Source organism: Herpailurus yagouaroundi, unplaced genomic scaffold, assembly GCF_014898765.1.
Source record: "Herpailurus yagouaroundi ecotype Mexico unplaced genomic scaffold, PumYag 186, whole genome shotgun sequence".
Taxonomy (NCBI): domain Eukaryota; kingdom Metazoa; phylum Chordata; class Mammalia; order Carnivora; family Felidae; genus Herpailurus; species Herpailurus yagouaroundi.
The window spans coordinates 6,580,207-6,606,410 of record NW_024412417.1 but is presented as its reverse complement, the minus strand read 5'-3'; the positions used below and the strand labels follow the sequence as shown (position 1 = coordinate 6,606,410).

At 40.1% G+C, this 26,204-nt stretch overlaps 1 protein-coding gene and 1 pseudogene across 3 annotated transcripts in view; one reads left to right on the top strand and one right to left on the bottom strand.

Moving 5' to 3' along the window:
• Window positions 1-25,712, top strand: part of RAD54B (RAD54 homolog B) — a 91,226-nt gene extending 65,514 nt beyond the window's left edge. For 2 of the 3 annotated variants that reach the window (XM_040493998.1, XM_040493995.1), the window contains 4 exons: window positions 7,003-7,264; window positions 9,018-9,084; window positions 9,276-9,476; window positions 14,999-15,432. In XM_040493998.1, coding sequence (XP_040349932.1) covers window positions 7,003-7,264; window positions 9,018-9,084; window positions 9,276-9,476; window positions 14,999-15,216 — 748 coding nt within the window. In that variant the 3' untranslated portion in view covers window positions 15,217-15,432. Of the gene's footprint in view, window positions 1-7,002; window positions 7,265-9,017; window positions 9,085-9,275; window positions 9,477-14,998; window positions 15,433-24,339; window positions 24,390-25,389 lie in introns of those variants that run through there. The other variant, XM_040493996.1, reaches the window with a different exon arrangement.
• LOC121042713 (proteasome subunit beta type-6-like) lies at window positions 12,450-13,239 on the bottom strand (annotated as a pseudogene).
• Window positions 25,713-26,204: the final 492 nt, after the last annotated feature.

Below are 26,204 nucleotides of genomic sequence, written 5' to 3'. Positions count from 1 at the left end.
CTTCTCACCCTCTGCTTTTACATGTTACAAGCTCTCGTGCCTCCGCTGCCTTCACTTCTCATTCATCTGACCAGCTTTTTCTCTTCATTAAGACTCAGCTCCATTGCTTTCTCCTCTTGGAAGCCCCCAGCCTCAGATTGAGTTAGATGTCCCTCTTCTGTACTCCCTTTGTGTCCTGTACCTACCTCTCCTGGAGCTCTTCTCACATCGTATTAGTTCTCATTTTAGTTCTCTTATATATCAGTATTTGTAATACAGGGACTGTGTCTTAATTATCTTTGTATCAAACTGTGTTTGTGAATTAAGGCAAAAATACATAGAAAAGATTGCAAAATAGTAATTACTTTTAATTGTCAAGGGATCTGGCATAACCTCTTTGGAGCATTTATAATATCATTTGACTTGTGCATATTTTTAGGTTTATTTTTCATAACAATGAAGGAATTAAAATAAGGAAACTTTCTATAAAGTATTTAATACAGTTTGATTAAAATGTTTTATAATATTTCATATGTACAAAAGAACATGTATAATATAGATGTGCAGATTGTGATCTAGTTCTTATGAGTATAAACTTTAACTCAGACTTAACTATTTGCTTTTTTTGTTGTTGTGTTACTGGATCCATTTTTTTTCTCTTCTCTGAGGAGGAAAGGATTGGTAGTTGTTATTGGACAAGGAATAGTGAATGAATAGTTTTAGAGGAAATGAGAAAAGATAGAAACTATGTATAGAAATTTATCCTTGAAATGCTGTAGGGGATTTTGTATGTCTTGTGGTGGGAAGAAAGGAATGATGAGGAAGGTAGAGCTGGAGGTAGAGTTGGGATAGGGTCATTTTGACTGCCTGAGGGTCTCTAAGAAAACTATACCCTACCTATTCTCTGAGAGAAGCAGCAGCACTTCTGCCAGTGGCAGAGGCTGGGTGTTCTGTTGCTTTCCATTATCTGAAAAGATTCTACTCCCCTCAGCCCCTACCTCGGCCTTTTTAAAATTGTGGTAAGGGGTGCCTGGGTGGCTCAGTTTGTTAAGCGTCCTACTCTTGATCTCAGCTCAGGTCATGATCTCATGGTTTCTGAGAGAGCCTGCTTGGGATTCTCTCTTTCCCTCTCCTCTGCCCCTCCCCTGCTCACACTCATGTTCTCACTCTCGAAATAAATAAATAAACATTTAAATAAATTGTGGTAAGGCTCGCCTGGGTGGCTTAGTCGGTTAAGTATCTGACTTCAGCTCAGGTCATGATCTTCTGGTCCATGAGTTTGAGCCCCACGTTGGGCTCTGAGCTGTTATAACAGCTCAGAGCCTGGAGCCTGCTTCAGATTCTGTGTCTCCCTCTCTCTCTGCCCCTCCCCCACTCATGCTCTCTCTCTCAAAACATTAAAAAAATTTTTTTTAATAAAAAAATTGTGGTAAAATACACATAACATAAATTTGCCATCTTAACTATTTTTAAAATATTTTTTATGTTTGTTTATTTGTTTTGAGAGTGAGAGAGAGAGAGAGCACAAGCAGGGGAGGGACAGAGAGAGATAAAAGAGAGAGAGAGAGAGAGAGAGAGAGAGAGAGAATCCCAAGCAGGCACCATGCTGTCAGCGCAGAGCCCAACATGGGGTTTGATCCCATGACCTGAGCCAAAATCAAGAGTCAGATGTTTAACCCACTAAGCCACCCAGGCGCCCCTCATCTTAACTGTTTCTAAGTGTATTGTTCAGTAGTGGTAGGTTCATTCACATTATTGTGCAGCCAATCTCCAGAACTCTTTTCATCTTGCAAAACTGAGACTGTACCCAGTATATAACAACTCCCCAGGCTTGCCTCCCCCTTGGCTCCTGGGAACTACCCTTCTACTTTCTGTCTCTGTGAATTTGACTACTCTAGGTACCTCATAAAAGTGAAATCATATAGTATATTGTCTTTTTGTGACTTGCTTATTTTACTTAGCTTAATGTTCTCAAGCTTCATCCGTGTTGTAGCATGTGTTAGAATTTCTTTTTAAGGCTGAATAATATTCCATTGTATGTATTTTCCACATTTGTTTATCCATTTATCTGTTGACGATCACTTAGGTAGCTTCCACCTTTTGGCTATTGTGAATAATGCTGCTATGAACATGGGTGTACAAATATTCCTTCAATACCCTGCCTTCAGTTCTTTTGGATATATACCCAGAAGTGAAATTGTTGGCTCATTTGGGAATTCTTTTAAAAATTTTTTGAGGAATCACCATACTGTTTTTCTTTTCTTTTTTAAAGTTTATTTATTGTGAGAGAGAGAGAGAAAGAGAGAGAGTGTAAGCAGGGGAGAGGCAGAGAAAGAGGGAGACAGAGAATCCCAAGCAGGCTCTGCACTGTTAGCATGGAGCCCAGTGCGGGGCTCGAACTCACGAACTGTGAGATCATGACCTGAGCTGAGATCAAGAGTTGGAGGCTTAACCGACTGAGCCACCCAGGTGCCCCACACTGCTTTTCATAACATCTACACCATTTTACATTCCCACCAACAGTGCACAAGATTTCTTTTTTTTTTTTTAATTTTTTTAACGTTTATTTATTTTTGAGACAGAGAGAGACAGAGCATGAATGGGGGAGGGGCAGAGAGAGGGAGACACAGAATCCGAAACAGCCTCCAGGCTCCGAGCTGTCAGCACAAAGCCTGACGTGGGGCTCGAACTCACGGACCGCGAGATCATGACCTGAGCCGAAGTCGGACGCTCAACCGACCAAGCCACCCAGGTGCCCCTAGATTTCTAATTTCTCCAACATTCTCACCAACAATGTTATTTTCTGTTTTTTGATAATAGCCATGCTATTGGATGTGTAATGATATCTCATTGTGGTTTTGATTTGCATTTCCCTAATGATTAGTGATGTTGGGCACCTTTTCATATACTCGCTGGCTGTTTCTATGTTTTCACTGGAGAAATGTTTATTCAAGTCCTTTGCCATTTTCTAATTGGGTTGTTTTTTAGGTGTTGAGTGATGGCCCTTTTTTTTTTTTTTAAATAAAAAACTGAGTGTAGAGGCCAGGCTTTCCAAGGCTGGGCTGCCTATGCAGTGTTTGGTTCCAGGAGTAGTATTACTGTCTTCACTGTGACTACTGTGTTACCATTGACTTGAACCAGATAGTTATATTTTAGGTCTTCTGGGAAGACATCTTCTAGCACATATGGTGTTTTTGAGTAGGTTAAGATGTGTTAGAACGGGGTGGAGGCATATCTGAGAACTCTTGTCCACCGGGTGACCCTTTTGTGGAATTTAAAAAAAAGAAACTTCAAAATTTAAAAACATTTATTTTCCCTCCTGGTTGTTGCATTCATGCACTAGGCTTCATGGCTTGGTGAGCAGACTTTATGCTGCATTCCAGCCCCTGTGCTTCTCTTTGTTGGAGACTCTCCTGCTGGGTACAGCTTGCATTGTACTATAGACCTGACGCCTTGCCTACACATTTCAGTTGCTTTAGGGGACAGTCTAGTGAACATAAAAATAATAGCCTGTTTCCAAGTGGTATGTACTTGTGTGTGTGTGTGGGGGGGGGGGGGGAGCTGCTCGAGACCTCTAAAAGAGGCTTGTCTGAGAGTCCTAAGACAGTCACCTATCCCATCAATCTGCAGCTAGCCTTGTAAGGATTTGTTGGGGGAAAATATTAAGCCAGAGTTTTTTTTTCCTTCTAGTGAAGTTAGATCAGACAAAACTATGTTTAGATAATATTATTCATCCCTATAAGGTTGCTAGGTGAACTGGGGGAGACCTCCAGGCCCTCCATCCAGCCTGTCCCAAAACATCACTGCAGTCTCTCAGTCTTGTCACAAGAAAAGAATTCAAGGACAGGCAGAGTGGTTAAGTTGTGCTAGTGAAGAGTTTACTCAAGTGAGAGTACACTCTGGAGAGCGGGTGAACTCAAGGGAGAAGTTTGGGTCTCTCTCTTCTATTGACTGTTGTTAACTGAGGGGTGGGCTATTTATTTTTTGGGGAGAGGATTTCTTTGGGAGGAGGATTTTGCGTCTTTTCCCCCTTACTTGGTCAGGGTCTCTGACCTTCTTTGTTTTGGGCCTGTCTGGTTTGATCTGGCTTTTTGTGGCTTTGTTTGTGGAATACTTGTGGACAGGTTGCTAACTTTCCTGGTAACTGGCCTTGACTCCCCCTTTGCTGGCTTCCAGGCATCCTGTTAAAGCCTGACTAACTGCCTACTCTAACAATAATAGATAAGAAGAAGGAAAAATGATTGAAAGAGTAGTATAGGGATTATGGTAGATTGCAAAAATGGTCTAAGTTCTTCTCCATGTATCCATGTTCCTTTGCTAGGTAATTGTGAGTGATTTCCCACTCTGACTCTGAGCTGAGCCACATGACTTGCATTGGACCATGCAGTGTTGGCAAATATGGCACAAAAAAGAGACTTGCAAAGATCTTGTGCATTGGGGCTTTTCCTCCCTTGGGTTCCTGGAACCCTACTGTCACTGTGTGACTAAACCTTGGGTAGCCTGATGAGTAGGTCAGCTAGTCTCCAGTTGACCTGGCAGCTGACTGCAGATGCTTGAGTTTGCCCAGCCACGACCAGCAGAGGAATCTTCTAGCTGAGCCCAGCCTAAATTGCCAATCTACTGTTAAAAAACACAATTCAACCAAGTAAATTTGAAGATCTAATTGGCTTTATTAAACAATTCCTGAATCAGGCAGCATCCCATCTAGCAAGTAACTACAGAGGAGCTCTCCTGAACTAAACTAACAAAAATATTTTCAAGGCCGAATGTTGGGGGGTGGGGAGAAAGGAATTTATTAGCAAGGAATGCATTGTTTAAGCAGGGTTGCCCTCCTAAGGGGAGCTGAAAGGGTCTATCAGTAAATTTCCTGGTATTGATCAGGAAATTCCATGTTGACTGGTTAAAGGTTACATTCCTTGGGGACTGAAATTGCAATTAGGTTAGTTATCAAGTCTTGTTTACTGACTTGGGGTCTTGACCTAAGTGATGCCATTTTGGGTCTGTGGTTTTCTTTTTAATACTACAGTTTGTAAGCTAAGTAGAAAATAAATGGTTGTTGTTTTAAGCCACTGAATTTTGGGATGGTTTGTTATGTAACAAAAAGTAACTGGTACAAGAAATACAAATATATTGTTGGATTATCTTTCCCTTCTTAGCATAGATATTTAAAATTATAACTGTTAAAATTTGCTTTATTGTTTTTAGATTTCCAGTGCTAATAATATAAATATATAGGAAAGATTCTTTACCTTATTTTTATTTTTTTCTTTAGCTATTGTAAAAAATACTGTTTTTACTTTTTATATTATTTTATTGTTTTAAAATTTTTATTTTTCAAGGTGTTAAAAAGCTCATTGTAAAGCAACAGCCCCCATTTCCTCTCTGCCTTTGCATCCTGTTTCTCAGTGCAATCCCCAGCTCCCCTAGTGTATTGCCAGATCATGTGCTGTCACTGCTATCTTGTTATATCCACATTTTCATCTCCAGAATTTCTCCCTGGATTTATTTATTTATATTATTATTAAAAATATTTTTAAATATTTATTTAATTTTGAGAGAGACAGAGTGTGAGCAGGGGAGGGGAAGAGAGAGACAGAGACAGAGAATCTGAAGCAGGCTCCAGGCTCTGAGCTGTCAGCACAGAGCCCGACGTGAGGCTTGAAACCACAAACCGTGAGATCATGACCTGAGCTGAAGTCGGACTCATAACTGACTGAGCCATCCAGGTGCCCCTGGTGTTTCTTATTTGAGGATATTAATTATGTTCTTAAAATTGTTTCCTGTTTCCTCCATTGCTCTGTTTCATACAGGTTTCTTTTTGTTGTTGTTTATTCGTTTTAGTTTCTATTTTTCATGTTGGAACCTTACCTCAAATAGTTGGTGATCCATTCATATTTATGATTGATGTAGTAAAACGTTAATTGAACACTCCATGTGCCCGGGTAGGGCTGGTAGACTGGTGGCCCTCATTGGGTAATTAGACAGTGAGCTGGCTTTTTTATTTGGGGACTCCTTATCTGTGGACCTTTTCTTCAGGGTCATTTAAATCATTCCAGAGGTGAATCTTCCAATACTATCTTTTTGAGGTGGGATGTGAGAAGAAGGCCTGGCTACTGGTGTTCTGGGAGTTGGCGGTAAAAGGGAACTGGGATCGTACATCCAGTATACAGACTTTCATTTTGATTTCTCACTATAACCTTGCCTTCTAGAGTCCCTTGGTCTCAGTTTTCTTTACATTACTTTCTCCAAAATATAAACATTCTAGCTGAGAAAGAATAGTCATGGGAATAGAGTTTGGATTCTGTTTACCAGTGCTCTTACAATAGCTGTAGTCTAAACACCTTCCTTCTGAGGTATGTTAAGATTCCCTGATGTGAATAAATTTGTGCTTGTTTCTTATTAGAATCTACCTCCTTGGGCACTTAGGTTTTACATTGTCTGTACTCCTCAGCGGGTCACCATTCCATTATTCTCTGTTTTCACATATAACTATCTCCTTGCTTTATCAAAGGTAGAGTTATTTCTGTTTCTTGTTCTAATGTTTTTAGGGTGGCTTCAGAGAGGTGAAGAAAGCAGAAAGCAGTATCTTAATACTGGACATCTCTTAGATATTGATTTAAAAATTGAATTTAAGGGATGCCTGGGTGACTCAGTTGGTTAAGTGTCTGACTTTGCCTCAGGTCATGATCTCACAATTCATGAGTTTGAGCCTTGTGTTGGGCTCTGTGCTGACAGCTTGGCACCTGGAGCCTGCTTTGGATTCTGTGTGTCCCTTTCTCTCTGCCCCTCCCCTGCTTTCACTCTTTCTCTGTCTCTGTTTCTCTCTCTCTCTCAAAAATAAATAAACATAAAAAAAAACTAAAAATTGAATTTTAAGGAGAACCTGTGATTTAATTGTACAAGGTCATTGCTGCATGTTCTATAAATATCACTGATAGTATCACTGTAGTATTTCCTTTCAATTAAAAAAACCTAATACTGCTTTAAAATTATATATAAAGACTCTTTCTTTTTGATTGGCAGGGTGGTGTTGGTGTCCAACTACACACAAACCTTGAATATTCTACAAGAAGTATGCAGGCGTCATGGATATGCTTTTACAAGACTTGATGGACAAACACCAGTCTCTCAAAGACAGCAAATTGTTGATGGCTTTAATAGTAAATACTCTTCTGATTTTATTTTTTTGTTAAGTTCAAAAGCTGGTGGTGTGGGACTTAACCTTATTGGAGGATCTCACTTAATTCTGTATGATATTGATTGGAATCCAGCCACTGATATCCAGGTATGACTATTTATGAATTAAATAAACATTATGGGGTGGCTTGGTGGCTCAGTTGGTTAAGCATCTGACTCTTGATTTTGGCTCAGGTCATGATCTCATGGTTTGTGAGTTCCAGCCCCGCGTTGGGCTCTGCGCTGACAGCAAGGAGCCTGCTTGGGATCTTGGGATTCTCTCTCTCTCCGCCCCTCTTGTGTGCATGCACATACTCTTTCTTTCTCTCTAAACAAACAAATAAACATTAAAAAAAATAAACATTATAGAATGCATACTGGGGATCTAAAGCCTGCCAGGGATATGAAGATGAAGAGGATGTAGAATTGCTGCATATTGAGCCCTTACTTTCGATCAGGCACTCTGCTAGGTGCTTTACATCTGTTTAATGTTCACAATAATCCTGCAAATGTGGATATTATTAGCCTGTTTTACAGATAAAGATATGGAAACTTATTCTGGGCCACATAGCTTAGAAGAGGCAGAGCCAGGATTCAGACCCAAACCTATATTTCTCTGTTCTCTACTCTACTGCACAGTTGGGTCTTCAGGATGCTCATGACCATCAGGGAAAGAAAATAAAGTGTTATAGATGCTGTGATCAGTGTTTGTGCAGGGTGTAGTAAAGATATTAAGTTAACTGATTTAGGAAAATATTTCAGAAGCAGCTTTTGTTTTCTTCGGAATACAGTCTATCTTCAAATATTTTCAGATTTCTACCTACAGTTTGCACTCACTTAGTGTCCATGTTGGGGGACTCGAAGACAGCCCTCAGGTTCAGTGGTTACTAGAAGGACTCACAGAACCCAGAAAAACAGCTATACTCATAGTTACGGTTTATTACAGTGAACGGAAACAGACTAAAATCAGTAAAGGTAAAAGGCACATGGGGAGTTCAGGAGAGATGAGGCACAAGCCTCCAGTTGTCCCCTCCCACTGACGTTGTATGTACAACACTTAATTCTCCCAGCACTGACGAGTGACAACACATATTGGAGTATTGCCATCCAGAGCAGTTCGCTCAAGTCTTGGTGTCCAGAGATTTTGTTGGAGGTCAGTCATGTAGGCATGGAGTACCAGTGTGGCTGGCCTAAGTTGCTCAGTCTCCAACCCCACCACAGGTCAAACTGGTCTATAGCCCACACCTGAGTCAAATTGTTGGTAAAAACTATCTTCTGTGGCCCAAGGCCTTAGGTAAACTAAGATGCTCTAATCAGGCAGGAATTGACAAGGGCTTAGAGTTTATCTCCCAGGAGCTGGTTGAAAGTGAGACATTTCTTTGGAATGTGTGGGATTTGAACACCAACTGTTTACACTATCATTGATACGTTGTGAAACCACAGGAATCTACCCAGAGCCTGAACTGATTGCAGGTATCTTAGGGATTCATAAGCTACTTGGAATGAGAATAAACCCTCCATGCCCATGCTATACTTGGTTCTTTGAGTTCTTGCTGTCCAAATTTGCTGTCCTGTTCTTTGATGCAGATAGATCCCCTCACTGTTGTGTGACAACTCTGCAGTTTTTTTACAGTACGATAGTGTTCATCCCTACCTTTCTTTCCAGGAAAAGAGTATGAAGTGGAGAATGCTTGGGTATGCCTGGGCTCTGTTTTCTGAAGCTATAAGTGAAATCTAGAATTCCTAATCTTACATATGTTAAGATAAGCATATGCTTATCTTGTTAGTATAAGCAATATGCTTATGTGGACAGGGCTACTGGTTTCCACTGTACTCTCAGAATTTTCATCTGTTTTCTATAGGCAATGTCTAGAGTATGGAGAGATGGTCAGAAACATCCTGTACATATTTACAGACTCCTAACCACAGGTAATAACCCTTCAGTATGACAAAAAATGTAGTCTTTTGAAGAGTTAAAACAATTTTTTTTTGCTCAGTCTGTACTTTGATATCAGAAATATTGTTATTTTGTTAAACAGTATGCTAATAAACATGTTTTACCCTACAAAAATAACAGACTTAAAGATCTGAAGGAAATCTAATCAATGTTTTCTCTTTAGGTACAATAGAAGAAAAGATTTATCAGAGACAAATCAGTAAACAAGATCTTTCAGGGGCAGTTGTAGACCTAACCAAGACCTCTGAACATATCCAGTTCTCAGTAGAGGAGCTTAAAAATTTGTTTACATTACATGAAAGTTCACATTGTGTTACCCATGACCTGCTTGACTGTGAATGTACAGGAGACAAAGATCATACAGGTTAGTTGTATTTTAATTCTGTTATGATGGTAAAGTTAATTTATCTCTCTTTAGCAGTTGAAAACATTTAAATACAGAATAACTGAAATATTTACCATTTGCGTTTATTACTTTTCTTTTTTTGCTCAGGTCATAGGGCACCTGCCAGATGAATATTTGAGAAAATATTAATTAGAACCTTATTAGTTGTCTCAATTTAGCATCTTCTGAATTAGTTGTTAAATGTTTAACTTGTTTAGGAAAATCTTTCAAGTCCTGGTATAATGACTTCAGAGTTACAAAAAATGTTTTTAATCCTTATTTCTATTTCCTAAAAAACATACTTGACAGAATAATCCTACTGTGTTTTTTTTTGTTTAGAGCTTATTTATAATGTGGTCATACCTTCTGAGGCAGTTAGCATGGGCCACCATACTTCTCAGTACTTGACAGACTCCCAGTGCTGCTTAAGTGAGCCTGAGAATGTCAGTCCTTCAGAGTTGACACTGTTCAGATAGGAACTGGATCAGGAGTAGGACTTGAACAAGCAATATCCAGTGGTTTGAAGTCCCTTGGTAAATTATGTTGAAAAGGTTTAAGAAGTTAGACTGTACAAGACTGACATGGAAGAATTATATTTTATGTAAGTCAACATTTGATTCTCTCTCTTGTATGCTTTTTCTATTTTAATAATTTCTGCTTATTTTCTCTTCATTTTTCCTTGTATTTACTCTGTTTTTTTTTTCTTATTTTTCAAGTGGAGTGCTTAGCTTGATGATTTTAAGACTTCTTTTCTAAAATGGGTATTTAAGGCTGTAAATTTTCCTCTTGGCTGAATCTTATAATTTTGATATGCAGTCTTTTTATTATTCAGTTCTAAATGTTTCATATTTTCCACTGTGATTTCTGCTTTGACTCATGTGTTGTATAAAAGTATGTTTTAAATGTATTTTAGTTTTTGTTATTGTGTTCCGGCTACTTCAATGTAGTCAGATAGATATATGGTCTGTGAGATATTGATTCTTTGGTAACTATAATGATGTGTGTGGCCTGGTATGTGGTCACTTTGTAAATGTTTCTTGTGTGCATGAAAACCATGTATATTCTCTTAATTACGTAGTTTAGAGTTGTGCCATGTTAGTCAAATTTTCTGTTAAAATCAATTTTATCTTATTTTACAGATTTCAAAATTAAGTATTTTAACTTATAAATTGTTAATATATTTACATGGTCAAGTATTTAAATGTATAAAATGTATATATGAAAACTCTATGATACCCTTGTCTGCCTAATTTCTAGCCCCTATCCCATAACCATTATTAGCTTTTTGTGTGTCCTTCTAGATATATTTTTATGTTCATGCAAATAACTCTGAATATATATTCTTGTCCAGTTTTCCTACCAATAAAGGGTAGCATAGTAAATAGATATAGGTCTGTACCTTTTTCACTTAATAGTATATCTTGAAATCTTTCCATATCATTCCAGAAGGTTTCCTTATTCTTTTTTTCCCTTATATAATCCTCCATTTTACTTGTCCCCCACAGGTATCATTAGGTATAATTATGGGTATAATTAGGTATATCAATTAGGTTCTTTCCACTCAGTGTATATCTTTATTCATACATCTTTTCCCATATGTTCAAGTATATCTATAAGGTAAATTATCAGTGCTGTTGGGTCAGAAAATATGTACATTTATAATTTTATTTTATTTTGCTTTATTATTATTTTTTTAATGTTTATTATTTTTGAGAGAGCACACAAGCAGCCGAGGAGGAGCAGAGGAAGAGGGAGACAGAGGATTCAAAGCAGGCTCTGTGCTGACAGCAGAGGTCCTAATATGGGGCTTGAACTCACAAACCGTGAGATCATGACCTAAACTGAAGTTAGACACTAAACCAACTGAACCACCCAGGGCCCTATTGTCTTTTCATGTTCTGCTTATTCCAACAAAGGCCTACTAGTGGTTAACTCTCAATCTTTGATTTTTCAAAGTATATTTGTTTTTTTTCTCTCTCTCAAATGCTGTCTTTGCTAGGTGTACAATTCTAGTCAGTAGGGTGTTTTTGTTTTTATTTTGTCAGTACTTTGAAGGTATTATCCTGCTGTCTTCTAGATTCTTGATGTTGTCATCTCTTAAGACCTCAATGATTTTTGACATTGACAGGATTTAGATATTAAGGAAAGACAGTTTTAAGTGTGATGAAATTTTAAAAGAAGTCTTTATCTTTTAGAAATGTGAAGTGAAATATTTACAGTTGAAATGATATGTACAGTTGAAATGATATGTACTATATATTGATTTCATAATAATAAGGAAGTAGAGAAAGCCTAAATAAAACAGGATTGGCTATTGATGGTTACTGAAGGTGGGGTGCATAATAAATCTTTAGGTTCTTCATTTCTGTCTTGTCAACTTTTTCTTTTTTATTGTTTATTTATTTTTGAGAGAGAGAGAGAGAGAGAGAGAGAGAGAGAAAGCGAGCGAATGGGGGGGGAGGGGCAAAGAGACAGTGAGGCACAGAATCTGAAGCAGGCTCCAGCTTCAAAGCTGTCAGCACAGAGCCCGATGGAGGGCTCGAACTCATAAACTGCAAGACATGACCTGAGCCGAAGTTGGACGCTTAACCAACTGAGCCACTCAGGCGCCCCTATCTTGTCAACTTTTATATATATTTGAAATTTCCTGTAAATAAAATGCTTTTTTTAAAAAAAAATGTTTAGTTTTGAGACAGTGTGAGCGGGGGGTGGGGGGGAGGGCAGAGAGAGAAGGGGACAGAGGATCCAAAACAGGCTCCATGCTGACAGCAGTGAGCCTGATGTGGGGCTTGGACTCAAGAACCATGAGAATATGACCTGAGCCAAAGTCACATGCTCAACCAACTGAGCCATCCAGGTGCCCCCATAAATAAAATGTTTAAAAAAAACCCTTTCAGTAGCTTCCATTACTCTTAAAGATAGAGATTATAAAAATCTTCATTTTTTTTTCTATTTTTTTCTTTTTGACCAAGTGTTTATTGAATTTAATGTGGCTATGGGGTGTCTCTTACTGTATCCTAGAATTCTAGGAATCAGGGAGGCAGTAACGTGGCAATGGTGAATTTGGGAATCTGGTCCCCCAAAAGTACCTGCCGCTCCACCCCTAACTCCTGGATGGCTGCCAGGCAGATCACACCTCTGCTGGAGCCATCCTGTTCCATGGCTGAAGTGAGGGCATTGGCAGACACTCTTCCTTGGTCATGCCTTCCCGGTAGGTGGTGTCGACATAGTCCTAGATATAGGAGCTCCCAGAGCCCCCAATGGCAAAGGACTGCCTTACCATCATACCCCCCCAGGGCACCGAGTACACCTGGCCTCCTTCTTGGGGGTCCCAGCCTGCAGTGATGATTCCTGCCATCAATTCTTCCCGGTATAGGTAACACATCTCCTTAAAGAGGCTGGCAGCTGTGTACAGCAGCAGAGGCTCATTTAGCTCAATGCTGTGGAAACCAAGCTGATACGTGACAGCATCAGCTACTGCCTGGGTATCTGCTGCTGAGCCTGAGCAGCAGCAGAAGATACGGTCATGGATAGGGGTCAGCTTGTCAGTCACTCGATTGGCGATGTAGGACCCAGTGGTAGTTCTGGAGTCGGCTTCGAGAACCATGCCCCCTTCAAATTGTATGGCCATGATAGTGGTCCCTGTGGAGACTTCCTGGCTTTCCCAGTCGGGGGCAATAGCCTTGGGACCCCAGACTGGGACAGACCCCTCTCCTCCACTGGATTCTAAGGTGGCCGCCATCTTCCTCCTCTAAAATCTTCATTTTAATTAAAGTTGTTTGTTTTTTTTTTTTTAATTTTTTAACGTTTATTTATGTTTGAGAGAGGAAGAGAGATTGCAAGCAGGGAAAGGTCAGAGAGAGAGGGAGACACAGAATCCAAAGCAGGCTCCAGACTCCAATCTGTCAGCACAGAGCCCAATGTGGGGCTCAAACCCATGAACCGTGAGATCATGACCTGAAATGAAGTTGGACACTCAACTGACTGAGCCACTCAGGCACCCCTTCATTTCAATTAATTAGTCAATTGATTTTTTGAGACAAAAATCTTTATTACTTGTTTAATGTTTATTTTTGAGAGAGAGAGCTTAAGAGTGAGTGGGGGGGGGGGGGGCAGTGAGAGAGGGAGACACAGAATCCCAAGCAGGCTCCATGCAGCCAGCGCAGATGCTGATGCGGGGCTTGATCTCAGAAACTGTGAGCTTGTGACCTGAGCCAAAATCCTGAGTCAAATGCTCAACTGACTGAGCCACCCATTATATATTTAAGACTAAAATCTTTAAAGTGGTTAGTTAGGATAGGGTAGTGCCGTAACAGGAAAGCACAGTGGCCTACCACAATAGAAGTGTATTTCTCACTCATGTCACAGGGCACATAATAGTAACTAGTGGACAGCTAGTTACTATTACTCGCTATTTACTACTACTAAATCTCGGAGGTGATTTAGTGATCTAGGCTTCTTCCACTTTTCATTCTACCATCCTCTTAGGCCTTAGAGTTAGCTGCTGGGATCCCTGCATCTGCCAGCCAGCAGGTGAGAGAAGAAGAAAGGTAGAAAACCATGTGATATGGGGGATTTTTCTAAGCCAGCCCTGGAAGTGACCAGAGCACTTCTGTCCATCTTCCATAGGCCAGACTCCATGATTGCATCTAAGTGTAAGGGAGACTAGAGAAATGTGGCTGAGTGGCCTGGAGGAAAGAGATAGGGATTTCATGAGTAACTACTAGCCTCTGCCATTCAGGATTTGATCACAGTGTTTTGCATCTGGTTCTTGAATGCACTTTACCCTGCATTACTCAACTTCTTGCATCTTTCTTTGGCTTTGCTTTCTGGGCTCTCTGGTTGCCTTGGGCTCCTGTGAGTTCGTCAGACTGTGCCAGACTCCCTTCACTTTCGTTCCTTCTCCTGGAGTGCTTCACCTCCTTTCCTCATCTGGTTCTTGCCTTCTTATCCTTCAGATCTTAATAAAACAAGTCAGTTCTTGTTACATGTGCTCAGAGTCCCCTGTATCTTAATTCCTTATCCTTACCATTGTTTGTAATACAGCTGCACAGTGCCTTGTCTTCGATTTTGAAATCTAGGAAGATTGAAAGACCAGAAGTTGTTTTTTTTTTTTTCTTTATAAGTTTGCAACAAACTTATTGGGTGGCAAAAACTTTAAGTCAATGTGACTTAAAGTAGTCATTAACCCATTTCATAAGACTATTCATATGACTTGCTGCAGAATATTAATGTGTTTGATGATGGAGTGCTGTCCCAGATCGTTCCAATTATATTCTGAATTTGGAAACATATCTGTCCCAAAGGTTTTAGGTAAGGGATTATATACCTGTAATACATCTCTTTGATTATTTGTTTAATGTAGACCACGATGCCCTTGAAGTCAGAGACTAAAATGTAATAAATTATATAAGCTCATTGTGTCATAAAATAAAAAAAGTACTATTTATAGTAGGGTATTGATTGGCCTAAGGATTTTCTCATTGTTTTACTTATTTCAGGTGATTCATTGGAAAAAGTCCCTATCTCTAGAAATTGTCAGCTTGGTCCACATCACCAGAAGTCTAGCTCTCTGAAACCTCTCTCCATGTCACAGCTGAAGCAATGGAAACATTTTTCTGGAGATCATTTAAATCTTACAGATCCTTTTCTTGAAAGAATAAGAGAAAATGTCTCATTCTTTTTTCAGAATATAACCAACCAAAGTACTGTTATATAAAAAGCGATTACTTCATGACATTCTCTTGCCAACTCTTTAAAAAATTAACATAATAATTAAATGTAATTTTTGAAAACTAATAGAATTATTTAAGTTATATTTTTTGTTGCAAAATATAATTTTGATACATGGTCAAAATTTGAGTTGCTTAATTTTTTTTTATGTATTCTTCAATGTTGAAATATTAAAGACATGCTTCTGTCATCAGATTATTAATGTTTCATAATTAATGCACTTTTATTAAATACCCATTAAAGAATTTTAATAAGGACTATAAAAAGGTAAAATACCGGGGCGCCTGGGTGGCTCAGTCGGTTGAGCGTCCGACTTCAGCTCAGGTCACGATCTCACGGTCCGTGAGTTCGAGCCCCGCTTCGGGCTCTGGGCTGATGGCCCAGAGCCTGGAGCCTCCTTCCGATTCTGTGTCTCCCTCTCTCTCTGCTCCTCTCCCGTTCATGCTCTGTCTCTCTCTGTTTCAAAAATAAATAAACATTTAAAAAAAAAAAAAAAAAGTTAAAATACCTAGTCTCAGTCTCTGGGAAATCTGATTTGATTAGGAATATTAGACACAGATGTGTGAGACCATTGAAAAGCTTGATCAGTATAAACTATAGCTCTAGGGAGCAAGAGAATCAGCACCTAGGACTGCAGAGGCTGACGATGCTGAATGTAATAGTTGCTGCAAAGCAGTTGGAGTGAGCTTGGTTAGTAGGTTGGGGCAGGAGATGAAGGACGATGGGACACTTCAGAACACCAGCTCCTAATCTGAGACCTTAGACACATGGGGCACTGACAAGCAGTCTGTAAAGCAGTGTCCACCAAACATTGTTTGTATTCTGAATTAAGAAAGGTTCGGCTACCCTCATGTCGAGGGTTGTCTGTAGTAATTTTTGACATCAAAAAGAGAGTTTTAATTTTAATGTACAAAGCAAGCTTTAGAAGACTGAAGTCTACAAGGAGAAAGGAATTTCTCAGTCTCCAGCTGGGGCGTCTACAATCAGCTTCTGCTTCCATTTAGGAAAATTTCTTTTAGGCTGAATATTGTCTTGAGGTCTTGAATAAAGACTCAATAATTATGTATGAGCAAATCTGAGTTCTTCAGATTTCTAGTGCCATACCTGGGCAGTTGTACATCTAGGATTCATGAATAGGCCCAAATTTGTCGGTGAGGAAGTAGTCAACTAATAATAAGCAAAAATGGTGTCTCTTGGCCCTATGTATAGACCTCATATATGAGGCTTTCCATATAAAACTTCTTTCAGTATCTATCTTGCATCATGTTATTCTCAGGTGTAAAATCCTTTAAAAAATACAATGATAGAGACTAGTAACTTTATTGTCTATCTTAAACTGTAGTGGATGCTAGAGCGTGCTGTCCAGATTGCCAGTGTGTTTGTTTCCCTAGGTGTCTGCCACCACTCCTAGCCAAATCCCTGCCTAAGTATAGCCCTGAGCTGAAAAGCACTGCCTCACCCAAGGTTACGCTCCCTCCACAGGGTAGCTGTCATCCAGTGATTTGTTGATGTAGGTTGCAAAGGCCCAGCTCCAGAGCTCTTCAGGACAAGTCTAAAGGACGGTCCAGCTCCAGACCTCCTCAGTCGAGGCCTTTGCTGCAGCTTTAGTGCAGTTCAGCCTCTCTCTCTGTTCAGTCATGCTTCCCTCACTCCCTTACAGATGTTGTTCCAAAGAGCACTTCCCAACAAATTCCCTGTAAGCAAATCTGCCTCAGCATGTTTTCCACAGAAGCTGACCCATGACATTATCCATGACGTATCACTGAAGAAAAGCATTTTAGTAATTATAATTGATGGCATTCAATTGTAAATACTTGTAGGCAGAATAATTTAATTGGATGAGCTGATATGAAAGTTTAAAAAATAGTATAAGTTTTGCTTTGTACTATTTGAAAAATTAGACTCTGCAGAAAGCATTACCACTTGTACATTCACAGTGTTGTGCAGTCACTACCACTATCCATTTTCAGAAAAGAGTTCTCTTCTTAATGTCTTCCTTTCTTTCTTCCTGGGCACTGTCAACCCAAAGCTGTTGGCCTCCATCCTAACTGATAAATGCAGTGAACTCTTTTCAGTCTTTATCTCTGCTTTTTTTCACATTAAATACTGGCAAACACTTTCTTCTTGAAACTCTTGCCTTCCTTAATTTTGATTAAATGAGTATATTCATTTGTCATTCCACAAATAGTTTTTAAATTAAAAAAAATTTTAACGTTTATTTATTTTGAGAAATAGATATAGAGAGCAAGCAGGGGAGGGGCAGAGAGAGAGAGAGACAGAGAATCCCAAGCAGGCTGCACGCCATCAATGCAGAGCCCGATGTGGGTCTCAAATCCATGGACCATGAGACCATGACCTAAGCCTAAAGATGCCCAACCAACTGAGCCACCCAGGCACCCCTAATTTTAAAGTTTATTTATTTATTCTGAGAGAGAAAGAGAGTGGGGAGGGGCAGAGAGGGAGGGAGAAAGAGAAGCCCAAGCAGGCTCCATACTGTCAGCACAGAGCCTGACTTGGGGCTCAAATTCATGAAGTCGTGAGATCTTGACCTGAGCCAAAATCAAGAGCCAGACGCTCAATGGACTGAACCACCCAGGTGTCCCTCCACAAATATTGAGTAGCTAGCACATGTTGGACATTGTCCTTGGGGTTGTGCATACAACAATGAATACCACAGGCAGTCTCCATCCTGACACTTTCATTCTAGCACATAGAAAACAATGCACATATGTAATACAGCACATGATAAGTGCTATGAAAAATAAGTGGAATAAAGGAAAGATATTAAAGTGGGGCTGTGGATTGCTATTTATATAGGGTTGATATATGCAGAGACCTGAAAGAACCATGACATTCTGTTGGAAAAATGTTCCAGACAGAAGGAACCTCGTGCAAAGGCCTTGAGACAGATGAAGGAGTGTATGACATGTTTGAGAAACAGCCAGAGGTCATTGTGGAGAGAGTAAGAGTAGTAAAAAATGAGGTCAAAGAGATGATGGTGGGGGGCAATTCAAATGGTAGAGGGCACTGAAGATGGTCTTGAGAGCTTTAGCTTTTACTCTTGAGGGAGATGGAAAACCACCAGGATTTGAGCCAAGGAAAGACATGATCTGAATTGCTCTGGTGATGGAACGGAATGGTGAACATGGGGTGGAAGCAAGATGAGTTACAAGATTATTGCAATAATCTAGTTAAGAGATAATGGTGATTTAGACCAGGTGGTAGCTGTGAAGTGTTAAGGAACAGTTGGATTCTTAATATTTTTGAAGGCAGAGCCAACAAGATTTATGAATGGATTGAAAAAGAGGAAAGTCAAGAATGACTCCCAAGATTTTTGGCCTGAGCCGAAGGAGGAATGGTATTGCTAGTTAGTGTGATGGGAAGACTGAGAAAAGAGGTTTGTGGGAGATCTGAAGTTCAGTTTTCATTATGTCAAGTTTGATAGGCCAGGGAAGATGTCCAATAAGATTCATAAATGAGTTCAGAGCCTTGGTCAAAGCTAGAGATAAATTTGGGATTTTGTCAGTATATGTATGGTATTTAATAAAGTCATGAGATTGGATGCCATTACTTAGGTAGTAAGTGTAGGTAGAAAAGAGATAAAGCAGCTACATGTAGGGATAAATATAATGATAGCTAGCACTTATTAAGTACTTATTGCTGTGTTCTAAATGCTAAGAGCTTTGCAACCTATGAGATAGCGTTAATATTGTCTTAGATGAACTGAGTTTTCTAAACTGTTCAATTACACATCTAAGGGTAGTCGTGAGACTTAAGTGAAATATTGTATGGTTAGTGAGAGAAATATTATCTTGGCTGCTTGCATCAGAATTTCTCTTAGTCTTTATTTGGAAAAACGCCTTATTAAAACTTGGGTGGGAGAGAGTAAGCCTTGGGTGTTGGTTGCTGTCAAAGTGTAATGAAGGAGAAAAATTTGGAATTTTAAAGACAATCTGAGGAAGGGTGAAGAGAAAGAAAAATGAGAATATGGAGGGGAGGCTGGGACTGGGTTAGATAAAAATTCCCAGTGACAGACCTGGAGGATATTTGAATAACAGTTGTTTTCCATGTAGTTGTTTGCTGCATAGTTCTGGAAGTAGCCCTCCCTTTATCTCTTTCCCACCATGAAATCTTGATGGAATGTTGGAAGAGGCTGAGTTTTGTGAGGGAAACCTTGTGACACGGGACAAAGGCGACAAGTGTGACATGGGAGCCCAGAGGCTGAGAAGCACAGGTGATGGTAAGCCCTTGGGAACTGAGGACGGCTTTGGACTTTGACAGGCCAGTTTGTGGGGGTTCAAACTCATTTAATTTAGATGTGGAAGGGCACCCAGTTAACCTATGGGTTGCATATATAAAGCACCTTTCCTGTGGCAGATGCTTAGTTTATAAGAATTCCCTTCTTTTCCCCTTCTCTGTGCTCCCCTGCCCCTAGGTCTGTGATATAGCACTTAACATATGGTCTGTAACTGTTTACCTGGCTCTTTCTTCCACCAGGCTGAATTCTTTGAAGATAGGAATTTATTTTACTCATCCTAGGATTGAATTACCTTGTGTGGTCTCTGGCACAAAATGGCTACTTAAAAGTAGGGGATTGGATGAATGAATGAATGATTGAATGAATGAGTGAGATACTTCAATTCTTTTTCTTCCTTAACCACCATGATTGGGTTCCTTGCTCATAGATCTAAGCTTCAAGGTATTTACTAAGCTGAGCATGGGGCTGTGCTGGACCCTGAAGAAAACAGAGCCAACAGTTTTTTCTTGCCTTCTGGCAACAATAGACTTCCGTTTTTGCTTTCACGATTTCTAACTATCTGCCGCATGAACTGACGAAAGTTCTCAGTATGATGGGTAGGATTTGAGTCACATTTAAGTCATTTCTAATTACACAAATACACCTTTGACACATGGTCACGTGAATTCTAGTTCTAAATGATAATATGAATACATTAATCACATTCTCATTGAGACCAAATCACCAATGATGAATTAAAATGCAAACAGCTCTGATTAGCAGAATTCAAATTCCCAACAGCCTGTTTGTCCATTTAACAGGATGTACTATAAAGGAACAAGTCAAAAAACCCTGCTGTCATTCTCTGGTGCAGTCCTGACCTACGTCACATTGCTTGGGCAATTTAGTATCATAATATATTGGCAATTGAAATTCTGTGATTTGCAGCAAATAGCATGTATAATCAGCAGATGGCACTGTTTCTCTGAGTTGGTCCCAAATTAATACTGGGGTCTAGAGGGGTTTGTAGACCTGGCTGTTTTTGTCATTGAAGGAAGGATTCAACAAAGGGATATTATTTTCTTCTTACCTTGTATGATACAGGGCTTTTTGATTTAGACTAGTTTCCTGTGGCATTCTATAGCTGGCCTCTTGCTTTAAGCCATTAGAAACTTCCATCCCTGAGATCCTTTGTTGTCCACAAAATCAGTACCAATTCAGAATACAGCTGTTATGATTAAAAAAAAATTTGTGAAAGAAGAATCCTTATTGACACAGACAGAATGGTTTGTTGGAGTTTGTTACACCTACTTGAAAACCTGAAACGTTAAATATAATTTAATTTTTATGAATTTTTTTTAGATTCATTAAAAATCCTGTTAAGTCTCTTCTCGAGTAATGAAAAGCCAACAAAGCAGACTAAAACAAATAATTCCTTTATTTTTTGAGGAAATAAAATCCTCAGCAAAATCCTGCAGACATTTTCCGAGTCGTTTTAATGTTACTGGTAGGGAATAGCAGGGGGTAGGAATGTTATCCCTCATCTTTGTTGCTATCTTTATCTTGATAGAAATATTTGGCACCCATTGGTATTTATACTGCCACAGAACAATAGAAATGATATTTTAGAATTGATTTTGATTTGATTACATCGCCTATTTTGCTCAGATGGACAAGCAAATTTATAAGATACAACAGGCTGCATCCATTTTTAGATTTATTTCTCTTTGGAGAAGCACACAACACAGGTACCAAGAAACCATGTATTGCAAAAGCAGAGCAGAAGTTTCATGACTTAGGCCAGGTTTTCATATCCCAGTCACTCTGCCCCTGGGATAATCTGTGTTCTTGTGAGATAGGATCGAGGGGATGTGGACAACCTCGGTTACTGGAAGCCAACAGCTTTGGGGCCCTTTAGTCCTTGTACCTCGCTAAGGTTGGGAAATAAAGAGTAAATATGGAGGCCAACATATCCCTTGCTTTGTTGATAACAGCTTAGTTGATGAACTCAGCTTGAGGTCTATTACCCGATGGGCTTAATACAGAACTCTGTCCAGCCCATGAGGAAATGCTTTCCCTGGATAAGCTTCATGATGTGGAGGCACAGAGCACAGCTTGTGCTTTCTATAAGCAGACTCAAAGCTCCTTCCCAGAAGGAAGGAGGTGGATGTATTTTGTTTTTTTGTGTGTGTTTGCATTTTTTTTATTGAGGCAAAATTCCATTACATAACATAACATTCCAAAACATAAAATTCACCATTAAAACAGTTTATTGAGGTGGTGAAACTCACATAACATAAAATTAATCATCTTAAAGTGAGCAATTCAGTGGCATTCAGTGTATTCACAATGTTGCTTAGCCATCACCACTATCTTATTCTAGAACATTTTCATCACCACCACCACCCCACCCCACCCCCCACCCCCAGAAAAAAAGCCCTGTCACTGTAAGCATTTATTCCCAGTGCTGGGGTGGACTATTACCATCATGGTGGTCCTTTTCATCTTCTGTTCCAAATCAGTGACAAGGGAAGGAGGCTGATGGAATATTTGGGGTCCTGGAGAGGTTCTTCCTCAGGACGATGAGAGAAGGGTAGGAATGGGGAGGGATGGTATGCTCAACAAGGCTTTCTACTATGGTCCTTCATCCCACTTCCCAGTTGTCAATGAACAGAAATTCTAGTAACTTCTAGTGCAGGTTTAATTTTCCATTTGTATTAGGGTTCTCCAGAGAAACAGAACCAATAGGAAATCGATCCCTCTCTCTGTTTCTATCTATTTTAAGAAATTGACTCATGTGATTGAGGGAGGCTGGCAGGTGTCAAATCTGTAGGGTAAGCTAAGGACCTGTGACAGCAGGCAACTTTCTATGTTGCATTTTTTAAAAAACATTATTTATTTTGAGAGAGTGCACATGCACACATGTGTGCATGGGCAGGAGAGGGGCAGAGAGAGAGTCCCAAAGAGGCTCCCCTTTTTTTTTTTAAGTTTTTTAAATTATTTTTTTTGAGAGAGTGAGAGCTGGAGTGGGAGAGGGGCAGAGAGAGAAGGGGACAGAGGATCCGAAGCAGGCTCCGCTCTGACAGCATCTAGCCCAATGTGGGGCTCAAACTCACAAACTGTGAGATCATGACCTGAGCCAACATTGGATGCTAAACCAACTAAGCCACCCAGGCGTCCCTAGGCAGAATTCCTTCTTGAGGGAACCTCAGTTTTTGCTCTTAAGGCCATTAGTCCACCCATACTCTGGAAGGTAATCTCCTTTATTTAAAGTCAACTGACTATAAATATTATTTATATCTAAAAAAATACCTTCATAGCAACTTCTAGACTAGGGTTTTACTAAAACAGCTAGGCACCATAGCCTAGCCAGTTGACACAAAATTAACCATCACACTATTCATTCTTTTTTTTTTTTAATTTTTTTTAACGTTTTATTTATTTTTGAGACAGGAAGAGACAGAGTATGAACAGGGGAGGGTCAGAGAGAGGGAGACACAGAATCCGAAACAGGCTCCAGGCTCCGAGCTGTCAGCACAGAGCCTGACGCGGGGCTCGACCTCACGGACGGCGAGATCATGACCTGAGCCGAAGTCGGCCGCCCAACCGACTGAGCCACCCAGGCGCCCCCGCACTATTCATTCTTATTTATTTATTTTTAGTTAATAGCACCTGTGTAGTATTTACTGTGTGCCAGGGACTTTTCTAAGTGCTTCATAAACATTAACTCAATGTGCTTATGCTTACTAATGAGGATCCATTATGTGGGTACATGAATACAAATCTTAGCGTATGACTATTAGTTCATGACTTGTAAGGTTGTTTCTCTCCTATTTATCTACTTTCTGTTCACCCTCAATTACTTTACTCTTTCATTTGGACCTAAATGTCCAGAGTGTTCTTTTCCTGGGCTGTGCCTCCCCGTGCCCCTGCATTCCTAGACTCTCCGTTGCCATTCTGTGGCTGTGATTGTCAGAGAATAGAAAATAACAGGGGCTAAAATGACACATAGCTTTATTTCTTAAGTATAAGTCTGGGTTGGCAGTTCAGGCTAGTGTGATAATAGTCGTCAGGGACCCAGGCTTTCAACTTCTCTGCTGCTTCTCTGTTCTTACTATGCAGCTTCCACCTTCTAGTCCAGACTTGCTCTAGCAATCCTCTCTGCATTTTAGCAGACAGGAAGGAGATGGGCAGGCCTTTCTTTAAGGACTGGTCCTTGAAATTACATGCCTACTCTCACTTCCGTCCAATTGGCTGGAAGTAGTCACATGCCAAAGTGGAGCTATTCCTGACAAATGTACCAATCAAATAAGTCACTTCTCCCAATGACTCTGGTGACTGAAGGTTCAAAGGAAGGCCAAAGGTTACATTAATTCACTGGAGTGATTGGGAAGAAGCACAGCCCCCTAATCATGGGCAGTTTGCACAATCTTAATGAACATCAACAGAAGTAGATGTTCTCTAAATAACTGAGAAGAGTGGGAAATGTGGTATCTAAAAAACTGTGAAAAAGTAACTTATATAAGGACTTTGGGCTGATATGCGTATAGGCTAAGATTTTTTTTTAGTCATTGTTGAATTAATTTTCAAGTTTTGGAGAGAGTGTGATTATTTATAAGATTGCTATTTAATCTGCCCTAATGAGTGCAGCAGTAATACTAATAGCCTGTGGCTTATGTCAGTACTTGGAAATGTTAACACAGTAATGACTATTTTCTACTGTTAGCAATAACCATCACAATAGGGTGTCACATTAACCTTTATCTTCTGAATCCTCTTCATATTTTAAAATTCAATCACTGGCAGAGCAGACAATGCCAGCTTTATTATACAAAACCAGTTGCTCTCATCTTTCTCCCTTTGTTCTTTCAGATCCTCTACCATGGGAGGAAACCATTAAGGAGAAGCTTTGTGCTTTCTTGGTAAGGCCCCATTGAACATGGTCAGGAGGGAGAGGTAGCTATGTTCCCCCCAGGATTAGCTTTGGAAATCATTCTCTAATTCATGGGCCAGCAACAAAAGGTAGCACTGAAGTTGCTGTGGGTACCATGTTTTTATTCTTCCTGACATTTATGCTCCCTTCTACTCAGAGGCAAAGCTAAGACAGCTCACAGGGATACCAGGATCCATAGTCTGTGAGGAAGGGCCCATGCCTCTGGCATTCCAACTGGACTAAAGGACTTTGCTCATCCCACAGAGCAGCCCCCATTGTGCTCACTCTCATAGTCTATGAGAAGCTCATGGAGATGAGATTAGGGAAAGAGGGAAGAGTTAAGCAAGTGTAAGAAAGCGAGAAGGAGGTGATTGGTATGCCAAAGCTCCTGTTCAGATTCCAGTCTAGGGGCTAATATAAGAATAAGCTATGGGCCCCTCCAAACCTCTGACTCAATCCTGTGGTGCTAGAGGGTATCTGTGCAATGCCCTGTGGCAATGCCCAAGGTGATGGAGACATGGTAGTTAATACTGGGGCATCCTTTTTTTTTTTTATTAGAAAAAAAATTGTAAGTTTATTTATTTAGAGAGAGCAAGAATGAGAGAGACTGTGTGGCCAGCATGCATGAGTGGGGAAGGGGCAGAGAGAGAGAAGGAGAGAGAGAATCTCAAGCAGGCTCTGCTCTGTCAGCCAACCCGTGAACCCATGAGATCCTGACCTGAGCCAAAATCAACAGTTGGAAGCTCAACTGAGCCACCCAGGTGCCCTGGGGCATCCATTTTTAGTCATTTGGTAATTTAGCTCTTATCACCAAGGGAAAAACAATTACTACCTTTTCCCTCAAAACCTCATTCTTCTCAGAATAGAAGTCAAAGTCCTGACAATGGCCTATAGTCTGACATACTCTGGCCCCATTATCTTTATGACCTCATCTCCCCTTCACCAACTATACTTCATTCCCACTGTCCCTCTTGTTATTTGAATACCAGGCAAGCTTCTGTCCTGGTGTCCTGGGACCTGGCCTATAGATCCTCAGCAACTAGTTGGGAAATTGAATTGAAGGAAGGAGTGGCCAAAGGTGCCTAACATTTTCTATGGAAATAAGGGGAAATGTGAGGCAGGAAAAAGCCATTTGATGAGTTCTAAGACTTACTTTGTACTTACGGCACTGGAAAAATGGCTTTTGTGTTCAGTTACACAGATTGTCATATTGTCACTGGAGACAAAATTCACAGGTATGGTTGTACTCTTTTTTTTTTAATTTTTTTTTTTAATGTTTATTTTTGAGACAGAGAGAGACAGAGCATGAATGGGGGAGGGTCAGAGAGAGAGGGAGACACAGAATCTGAAGCAGGCTCCAGGCTCTGGGCTGTCAGCACAGAGCCTGACGTGGGGCTCGAACTCACAGACTATGAGATCATGACCTGAGCCGAAGTCAGACGCTTAACCGACTGAGCCACCCAGGCGCCCCTGGTTGTACTCTTAAAAGGCAATTAAGAAAGAACTATATGACTCAGAGCGTTGACTAGATGCCAAAGAGCATTGACGAGATGCCAAAGAACATTGATGCCCATTTCCCCCCCATACACTAGGACCCACTATTAACTATAGAGCCTTAAAAAAATACTGAACAATCAAGAAGGCCCTGTTGCCTGTATGCTGAGATGGGATTGATCAATAGCCAGAGTTTTCTACCACTTGCTAAGGATGCATGATGCTTTATAAAACTCTCTAGTTTTATATATGTAACATATATAACTAATGAAGTTAGTTTGAGAAGCAAACCTTGTAAATTCCCTCCCTA